The 10,179-nt window shown below is 49.6% G+C and overlaps 1 protein-coding gene across 1 annotated transcript; it reads left to right on the top strand.

The window, feature by feature from the left end:
* The first annotated feature begins 9,447 nt into the window (after window positions 1-9,447).
* Window positions 9,448-9,970, top strand: LOC101528947 (histone H2B subacrosomal variant-like). Its single transcript, XM_004586261.4, has one exon. The coding sequence runs from the start codon at window positions 9,552-9,554 to the stop codon at window positions 9,918-9,920; it is 369 nt and encodes a 122-aa protein (XP_004586318.2). The 5' UTR covers window positions 9,448-9,551; the 3' UTR covers window positions 9,921-9,970.
* The last annotated feature ends 209 nt before the right edge of the window (window positions 9,971-10,179 follow it).

The following is a 10,179-nucleotide window of genomic DNA, read 5'->3' as shown; positions in this document are numbered from 1 at the left end:
CTCAGATATATGCTGTCATGCTTTCCTGGGGCAGTTGACCAATCTGCTCTGCCGTCCTTCCTCTGCTCTGGTACCAGGTGTGCTCTGCAGGCTCCAATACATCCTCCATGTGCTTCTGGGTATGCCGTCCACTGCTCTGTCAAAGACTGAAGAGGTCTAGTTTTAACAGATGCACTCCGTTGTCAGACCACAGGTCGTGCCACTCTCCCCATAGTTGGAGTTATGAGTTGAGTTTAGTTAGTGGGATACTCAACACGATCTTGTCCAAGGTGATCTCAGATCTATCTCTTGTGTGTGCACCCAGCTGAACGGGGTCCAGTTCATTCTGTCGTCCACATTAGCCTACATCCACATTGGTCAATACAATTGCTAGATCAGATCTATCTTCAGCCCCATTTCTTATGCAAACCAATGGGTGCTTCAGCCCAGCCCAACCCTGCCCTCCATACAGTCAGACCTCACGTACACCACTGGGAGTTGCAGGCCAGCCCAATCCTGTCCCCCACACTGTTGAACCTCACGTACACCATTGGGAGTTGCAGCCTAGTCAGAGCGACCCACAATAACCCTCCACTGAGCTGGCCCCAGCCCTGGTTTCTGTGTCTGCCAGCATGTGCAGTAGACTGATCTGGTCTGTCCCAACTCCCATTCAGCTCTCACATACATAATTGGGCATTGATGCTTAACTCCTCCCAGCTGACTCCACCTTGCAGTCAACTCTCATGCCAGTGGGTGCCACCACCTGTCTAGCTAGGCCCACCCCAGTCCTGGTTCTCATGGCTGCCAGTGGGAGTTGCAGTCCGTCAAAGGGGTGCCCACAGTTTCCCTGCTGGGTCCACTCCCAGACCTGGAACTTGTACTCTCCAAGTGGTTCTGCAGTCTAGCTTGACAGAAGCTGTCCCCTGTCCCAGCGCTTGCCAGCTGATACTGCGGTAAAGCCCAACCAACCTGCCCCCATTCTGGCTCATGCTTGCACCAGTGGATATAGTCAGTTAGCCCAGCCTAGCTCTTCCCCAACCCAGTTCGCATTCAAGCCAACAGGTGTTATAGTTTTGCCCAGACTAGCCTGTCCTCAGTCTTAGCTCTCACGCTCACCAGCAAGAGCAGTGGCCCAGCAGGAGAATCCCCAAAGCACACCCTACCAGATCTGCATTCTGCCCCCTCACCACCAGGTCTCATGTGTGCTGGTGGGCACCATGGCGCAGTCTGGAATGACCCATCTCACTTCGGCATTTTCTAGCGTGTACTGCAGCCTGGCCCGGCCTGGTCTATCCCCAGTTCCAGCTCATGCAGATGGGTGCTGTCACCCAAGCCAGCCCAGCCAGCCCCCTGTCCTGGCCCTAATATTTGCTGGCTGGCACTGTGGCCTAACCGGTCTGTCCCACACCCTGGTTCTCAGATTTGCCAGTGGATATTATGAAGTGGCCCAGCCTGGCCAGCCCCCAGACCTGAGTCACACACATGCCGGTGAGCAGTATAGCCTGGCCTGATCTGGGCTGCTCTTTGTCTCAGTTCTTGAGCTTGCGTTAAGGTACTGCATCCCAACAAAGGAGTTCTCCAAGCTCCTCTGTTAGATCTCCTCCCGGTGGCAGATCTCATGCACACTGGTGGATCCTTAGCACAGGCTGACTTGGTCCACCTCCTGACATGGCAGAAGCAACCGGTTCTTGCTTTAGGGGGCTACAGCCCAGCCACACCTGTCTGCACCTAGACGCAGTTCTCGTGTGGCTCAGCAGAAGCTGAGACCTAGCCCAGCCCAATGATACTTCCATTTGTCTGGTAGCAACGTCTCCGAGAGCACAGCTGCACACCGTGTAATGCCGCAGTAACTGCCCAAGGACACTGTATGAATTTATACTCCCACAATTCAGAAATCAGTAATCACACATCCTTGGCGGCACCTGGCTTATCAGGACAATTCATTTTCGTAAATTTGATGCGTGTGAAGTGGTTCCTGTACAATTCCCAAAGACTGCAGCCCTGTGGCAGCTAAGATGGCGGATGAGATAACACACCCCATAGCAGAGTGGCTGGGCTGGAGCCCAGGCTCCGCTTCAGAGTCCGCAGCCTCATAGCTTCAAGCAAATGGCTCTCTCATACCTGCTAAACATCCCAGCTGTGTGCATGGCTCCCAGCTTCAGCCCAGCCCAATCTTGATGCAGGCCTAAGCCACAGGTTTGGAGTCTGATGCCTCTCGTTGTCTTTCTCCCACACTCTTCGTTCCCAACTTTCGATTTTTCCTATCCCCCTACCCAGCTTTTCCAATAACTAACAATAAACTAATTTAAAAGAAAAACGTTTCAGGCAGCAGACGTTTAGCCTAGTGATTAAGTACACCTGTTAGTGACGTAACTGGTCTAACCCCTGACTTTCTGGCTCCCAACAGCAACGTTTTGCTAACACAGGCCCCGGTGTTGAATTTGGGGAATGAAGTAATGATTGGGAACTTCTTTCTCTTTCTCTCTGTATCAGGATCTCAAGTGTAATATACTTACGGTTCAACATACATAAAATACACATACATACACTATGCATAATATATGTACACGTATGTACCTATATATTCAGGGGAAAATTGTGTTTATACTAAATGTATACAGATTTTTCTTGTCATTATCCACTAACATTACCATGTGACAACTAGTCACATCACATTTACATTGTTACTAGACAGTATAAACAATCCAAGGAAGATTAAAATATATATGAGGATATGCATAGGTTATGTGCACGCACTAGATCATTTTATATAAGGAACTTCTAAACTATGTTAGTTTTTCTGCATGGCAAAGAGACACAGAAATAGAGAGAGAGAGAGAGAGAGAGAGAGAGAGAGAAAGAGAGTTCTTAATCCATTTGCTGACATCCCAAAAGGCTGCAGCAGCCAGATCTGGGCCAAACTGGAACCCGGAATCAGCCCATCCAGGTCTCCCACATGGACGGCAGGGACCCCTGTACTTGGGCCGTCTTCTGTTGTTTCTCCAAGCGTGTTAGCAGGGAATCAGGTCATAACCAGAGCAACCCAGGCTCAAAACAGCACTCCTACATGGGCTGCCAGGGTGGCACGCTACGGTTTAATCCACTGTGCCATGGTGCCAACCCCTATCTAAGGGACTTTAGCATCCCCAGGTTCCAGTGTTCTTAGAGGTGCAATCCCCATGGCTCCCGAGGAATGGATGTAGTTTCAATTTGTGTTTCCCTTATTACCCCTGGGGCTGAGCATCTTGCTCTAAGTTTATTAGCTTTGCGAAGATAAATCTTCTATAAATTGCCTGATCACATAATTAGCTCATTTTACCAACAGGTTGCCATTTTAAAATTGATTTACAGTTCTTTATATCCTCCAAATACTTACTCTAGATTAGCTATGTGCTGCATAAATATCTCCTGCTGGGTTACAGCTTGTCATTTAATTGTGTTTATGGTGTGTTTTTTCGTACAGTTGTCTTAAGTTTATGAGCAAATAGTGTCATGTTTTCCAGTATGATTGCTGCTTTTTTATCTTGGTTGAAACTTTTTTCTTTGTTCCAACTTCCAATTATATATATGTATGTATGTGTATACATGCACACACACAGAGTTTTTATTTTTTATTTAAGATTTTATTATTATTGGAAAGCCGGATATACAGAGAGGAGGAGAGACAGAGAGGAAGATCTTCCATCCGATGTTTCACTCCCCAAGTGAGCCGCAACGCGCCTGTGCGCGCCGATGCGAGGCCGGGAACCAGGAACCTCTTCCGGGTCTCCCACGTGGGTGCAGGGTCCCAATGCATTGGGCCGTCCTCAACTGCTTTCCCAGGCCACAAGCAGGAAGCTGGATGGGGAGTGGAGCTGCCGGGATTAGAACTGGCGCCCATATGGGATCCCGGGGTGTTCCAGGCGAGGACTTTAGCCGCTAGGCCACGCCGCCGGGCCCAACACACAGAGTTTTTAAATCATCCATACTTTGGGGATAATTCTCGGGTTAGTGATCTCCCACATGATGAAGGATTTGAGTTAGAAGGAACGAGGAGAATAACATTTCTCTAGGCACAATGCCCTCCCAGCAGCCCCTGGTCACACATGCTATGCCTCACAGCCCACATGGTCTCTCAAGAATAAGCTCCCACTGTCTGCTTCTTTCAGAGGGGCCGCCCTCGTGGTCAGCAGGAAGAAAGGCAAACAGAGCAAGCCAACAAACCATGTTCAGGAGCCAGCCGCTATGTAGCAGAGCGCAGACTTCCAGTTCTTACAAGAGACCTGCATAGCTGCAGAAAGAGGCCTCTTGAACTACATCACGAGGTCCCCAGAAACCACAAAGCTCGCCACAGCAACGAAGGAGGTACGAGCTTTGATCTTTCCCTTCGTATGGGCTCCGTCCTTCAGTGCGCCTGGGCTATGCACCTGGGAAATGAGAAGTGTCATTTCTCCCGAGATAAATTTCATCTGTAAGAGCCTCGGGCAACCCAGCTTCCATCAGAGCGCAGGAAAGGATATAATGCCTGTAAAATGCTTTGTAATTTGTGGCTGTGACTTCGTCATGGGGATTAGCTGCTCCACAGGGAAGAGAAGATGCCGTGAAGGCGAGACGTGGCCCGAGGCGGCTGTGCTGCAAGCCTGTTCAGAGAAAAAACCTGTCCTTGGCTCCATCCCAACTGCCTTGCTGGGCCACTGGGAGGCACTCGGCGCTGCTAAGACACCCCACGGGCCAGAGACTCACGTATGCAATGAGCTTTGGATCCCAGATGGCCGCCCAACCCTCTCTGTTGTAAACCAAAGCATGGCTATGTGAGAGTGAGGAGATGGCCCCCCATCAGGGAACCTGACAAGGCCTGCTGCAGGGCCTCGAATGATTCTTTTCTATTTGTTTAAGGTTGAGAAATTAGTTGATTTGGAAAGCAGAGCAAGAGAGAGACACCTTCCAGCCTCTGATTCATTTCTCCCAGATGCCCGCAACAGGCAGGACTGGGCTGGCTGTAAGTCAGGAGCCTGGGGCTGAATCTGGGTCTCCCACATGAGTGACAGGAACCCACGTATTCTGGCCACCATCCACTGCCTGCTAGGTGAACAGAAACAGGAAGCTGAATAGAAACGGACGCAGGATCCATGCTAGGGACTCAGATATCCTAAGAGATGATCTAACCCACTGTGCCACAGTGCCTGTCCAGGGTTATCCTTGTCACTCACGTTACAGTCCCCGACCACCAGGGAAGGAATACATCAAATGAATGTAGAAAGTAATCTAGATGGCGTTTATTCCAGGAAACCGTGATCATGGGCTTTATTCCCCCGTGCAGCGGAAAGGCAGCAGGGAGCTACAGAGGTAAGAAAAAGCCAGGAAGAGCCGAGCATGGGAGTTTTAAACTCCACTTGACACGGAAACTGAAGCGGGGGTCGCTTCGGCCCTTATCTGGTGGGGGATATTGGTTTGTGTCCATCACTGGTGCAGCAGTGACTTAACTGCCTAAGGGGCCCGCCAGAATTCTGTTGTCCCTTCCGGTCCCAGCCTGAACCGGGCTCATAACAAGCTCTGCCCTCCTGCAGTAACCATGGCAACCACCAAGTCCTAAACTCCAGGAACATGGGGAAAGCAGAAGGGATGCTACAGACATGAACTGCGGCAGGAGAACTCATGTCCTCAGACACGCTCCGCCTCCAGGACACCCCCAAGCAGGCTGACCTCCCTCCATCTGTCCACTACTCCTGGGAGCATTGCGGCTTTTCCCGGGGTCCTCAAGAGAACAGGAGACATGGTGGTGGTGATAGGAACAGTCTGATTATAAGTGTTTATTTACTCTCATCTGCATGTATACTGCTCCATCAATACATACTTAAATGGGTATAGATAAAAATGAATCTATGGGAGATATGGGTAGTAATATTATGAAGAATCTTAATTATATCCTTAATGTTACTACACTTTTATCTGAGCTTGATGACCCAGAAATAGCTATAATAATAGAGCTTTTATGTAAATTATGCTGTGACTTAAAGCTTTTGAACAGAGGTAACTCCATCTTTCTAAGCTACTGGTAAGATGGGGCCACCCCTCCTATCACTCCCGTCAAGAAACCCCAATGTGGGCCCGGCGGCATGGCCTAGCAGCTAAAGTCCTCGCCTTGAACGCCCCGGGATCCCATATGGGCACCGGTTCTAATCCCAGCAGCCCCACTTCCCATCCAGCTCCCTGCTTGTGGTCTGGGAAAACAGTTGAGGACGGCCCAAAGCTTTGGGACCCTGCACCTGCGTGGGAGACCCGGAAGAGGTTCCTGATTCCTGGCTTCAGATCGGCGCGTACCGGCCCGTTGCGGCTCACTTGGGGAGTGAAACATCGGATGGAAGATCTTCCTCTCTGTATATCCAGCTTTCCAATAATAATAAATCTTTAAAAAAAAAAAAGAAACCCCCGATGTGCATAAGCCCTTTCTTATCATTCCTGTTAAGAAGCTCTAAAGTGGGGCCCGGAGGCGTGGCCTAGCGGCTAAAGTCCTCGCCTTGAACGCCCCGGGATCCCATATGGGCGCCGGTTCTAATCCTGGCAGTTCCACTTCCCATCCAGCTCCCTGCTTGTGGCCTGGGAAAGCAGTCGAGGACGGCCCAAAGCCTTGGGACCCTACACCCAGCCTTTGCAGCCGCTTGGGAAGATCTTTCTCTCTCTCCTCCTCCTCTCTGTATATCTGCCTTTCCAATAAAAATAAAGTAAATCCTTTTAAAAAAAATCTGCACTGATACAATGATGGACTTGGAAAGTGCTCTGCAGCCCATTGATGTTTCACGACGTGAACCAGCACATAAACCAAACAGGAAATGCTTACTGCTCTCTGCTGGCTCCTCAGGCGCCTCCTGGGGAGGAGGGAGGGCTGCAGCCTCCTACTTACTTCCTAAGCTAATTCCTTTTACTGCATTCGTCCTCAGCACAGAGCTAATCTACTTTTCTCTCCTGGGGCACCTGAGAACTGTGACCCAGCTTTCTGATTAGCCAGGGCAGAGTGCAGGTGCCTCCTGCGGGGGAGGGGAGACGTGCTGGGCTGTGGCAGTGAGGGCAGTCTTAGGAGTGCAGCAGAAGGGGGTAAGACCACAAGTTGTCAGCAGCTCCACAGGGGAGAAGAGAGTTGTCATTGAGAGGATGGAGGGCTCAGGACCTCAGCTCCCTCCATAGTTCTTCCAGGTCCTTTCTCCACCAAGCCAAGAGCAGCTTTGCAGATGGCTTCCACCTCCAACGCAAAGACTCAAGTTGACATTGAGTCTGCCCCTGGCTGTGTAACCAGAGCTAAGTACCACCCACCCCCCACAAGCCCTCTCACTCTCTCCATCTCCTGTCTCTGGGCCCCGCCCACCATCACCTGCAACTCCCGTCCCAGGCTTTAAAAACCAGAGCTCCAGGTCTGCTGGCGGGGGAGGAAAGGGACAGGTCCCAGGAGGTCTTGTTTGTCTTCATGTCCCTTCCCCTCCCTGCCACCAACCTTATTCATGTTCTTCAGGATCTTGCCACCTGCTGGAAGCCTAGCCTGCCAGGCCAAGTGATCCGCACAACACCGCTGTGTCTTCCAGCTGACATCCCAAAGCCACGCTGCTAAAAGGGATCTTCCAGTGTGCCCTCTGTGCCACAGCATTTCCCCCTAAATGTCAGTTGTATTACTGCTCCATGATGTGTGGGGCAGAAATGGGCTCCCCAGTGTCGCATGAAAGAGGAAGGCCCTGGGTTGCAGGAGGACAATGAAGAGGGATCCAGCCCTAGAGGCAGAGTGGCCACAGTCAGTTCCCAGGGAGAACACACCAGGGACTGGGTCAGCACTGTACCTTGTCTGCCCCCTTGTCAATCAGCTCAGTTTGAATAAGTAAATCTCAACACACACACACACACACACACACACACACGAAGCAAATAAGTCTTTGTAAAAGCCTGACTATGATACTACCCAAGACAGACCCTAAAACACAGGTTGGTTATGAACAGAATTACAACAGCAAGTAAAAGCTGACCATAAAAGAAAGTATAGGGAATTTTCAAGAAGCATCTATCACAATTTAAACCATACAATGGGGGAAGCTTTTGTTTTCATCTTCAATTGTATTCAATTGCTTCTGAGAAGCTGCAGACCAGGAAAAAAAAATTAAAGCTTTGTTTTTTAGAATAAAAGTCTTCATTATTTTCCTATTTTATTCATTTGAGAGGTAGAATGATAAGAAGGAAGGATAGAGATCTTCCATCCACTCCTTCGTTAACCGAGGCTGTCATGGCTGGGGCTGGGCCAGACAGGCCAAACCCAGGAGCCAGGTAGCTCGCTCTGCTTCTCCCACGTGGATGGCTGCGCTTGGGTCATCACTGCTCTGTTCTCAGGCACATTAGCAGCGAGCAAACTCAGATGCAGAAGGGTGAGACTGCTGGCTCAACAGGCTAATTCTCCACCTGCCAGCACTAGCATCCCATGTGGGCACGGGTTCTAGTGCCATACTTTTTTTTTCTAAATACAGTTCCATAGGCTCTGGGATTTCCCCTCCCCCTTTACAAGTCACCCCCCCCCCCCACCATTGATTTTCCCTCTAGTATTACAATGGGTGATCCTCCACGGACAGTCACAAGTCCATCATTCCACTAACTGTGCAGACATGGGCAATATTAGAGTCGAGCGTCCTATTGTCAGGATATATTCAGCTGTTTCACTGGGAGCTCATCTTTGGTCTGGACCAGCAGCTCCACTTCCCATCCAGCTCCCTGCTTGTGGTCTGGGAAAGCAGTAGAGGATGGTCCAAAGCCTTGGGACCCTGCACCCACGTGGGAGACCCAGAAAAGACTCCTGGCTCCTGACTTCAGATTGGTTCAGCTCCAGTCACCGCAGCCATTTGAGGAGTAAACCTGTGGATGAAAGATCTCTCTCTCCCTCTCTCCTCTGTTTCACCTGCTGTATGTAAATCTGCCTTTCAAATTAAAAAAAAAAATTTTTTTAAAGAACAGGGACTCCAGTTGGTGCTCCAACATGGAATGCTAGCGTCACAGACAGTGGCTTCACTCGCTGAGCTGCAAAGCCAGCCACAGCCACATTCTTAATACTAGATTAGCTACATCTATTTATTTTTTGATAAGAGTAATCCTTCTGAGATTTTTAGTGACTCATTTATTCACTGGCTTATAAGATGAATTTCAAAATGTGTTGCAAACAGCGATCCACGTACAAGGCTTACGACAACTTTACAAGTCACGGTTTTCTTCCAACGATCTCCCCAGTTTGGTCAGATTTTGGCCCATTCTGAAGCTGTTACAGTTCATGCTTCCAGATCGCCATGAAAAAAAGTAGTGAAAGTGAGTGCTTGTCCTCTCTGCCCTCAGTTCAACTTCAGACCCTCTGTTGAGTTTCTCTGCTTAGGGAAATTTAGGGTTAGCCAAGAGCAAGACCTTCACCACCGCATCAGCACCACAGCTGGGCAATTGTGACATACGAAGAACAACCGCCAATCAGAGAGAAGGGGCAGCAAGTTGACTGTGACCTGGTCCTAGAAATAGGAGAGCCCCCGCCCCTCTTAGGCCCTGCTCCTCTCCCTTTGTACCTGCTAAGGGGAATACCATCTACCATGGCCAGATCCCTCATCAAAAAGTACAAGTACTCCAGAGGCTGTCTAACTCCCGTCTCCAGAAGGAAATGCTATTCCAGCTTCGATTGTGGCCACAGGAACTATTCTCTCTACGTGAACAGGGTCCTCAAGGAAGTGGTTCCCCAGAGCGGCATGTCATCTTACACCGTGGAGGTCATGAACAGCCTGATCAATGACATCTTCGAGCGCATTGCTGTGGAAGCCTGCAACATGATGTACTTTAGGAATCGCTGCACCCTCACCCCTCAGGATATCCAGAAGGCGGTGTATTTGCTGTTGCCCAGGAAACTGGCTAAGTCTGCAGTGACTTTTGGGAGCGAAGCAGTCCACAGATACGTCCACTACTAACCTGCACGTATCAGCCAAAAAGTAAATGTAACTTACTACGCAAAGCGTCACCTCCATGTCCAATTCCCTCTTCTTTTTCATGACATAGCAGTATTTACTGGTATTTTCCTATATGGTTTTTTTTTTAATTTCTAGAAATGATTTCTTTCCTGCTACCTCTGCCTCTTGATGATTCAGATTTTCCCAACACCTACTCTCTGTCTTGACTCCTGTCAGAATTTTGTTTTTCCTATGGATTGTGTAAAGCTCATATAAATGC

This window comes from Ochotona princeps, chromosome 28, assembly GCF_030435755.1.
Source record: "Ochotona princeps isolate mOchPri1 chromosome 28, mOchPri1.hap1, whole genome shotgun sequence".
NCBI classification, from domain to species: Eukaryota; Metazoa; Chordata; class Mammalia; order Lagomorpha; family Ochotonidae; genus Ochotona; species Ochotona princeps.
The sequence above is the reverse complement of the archived record's forward strand: the minus strand, read 5'-3'. Positions and strand labels throughout refer to the sequence as shown.

Coding starts and splice junctions, on each gene's coding strand:
- LOC101528947 (XM_004586261.4), top strand. CDS start 9,552: ATGGCCAGATCCCTCATCAAAAAGTACAAGTACTCCAGAGGCTGTCTA.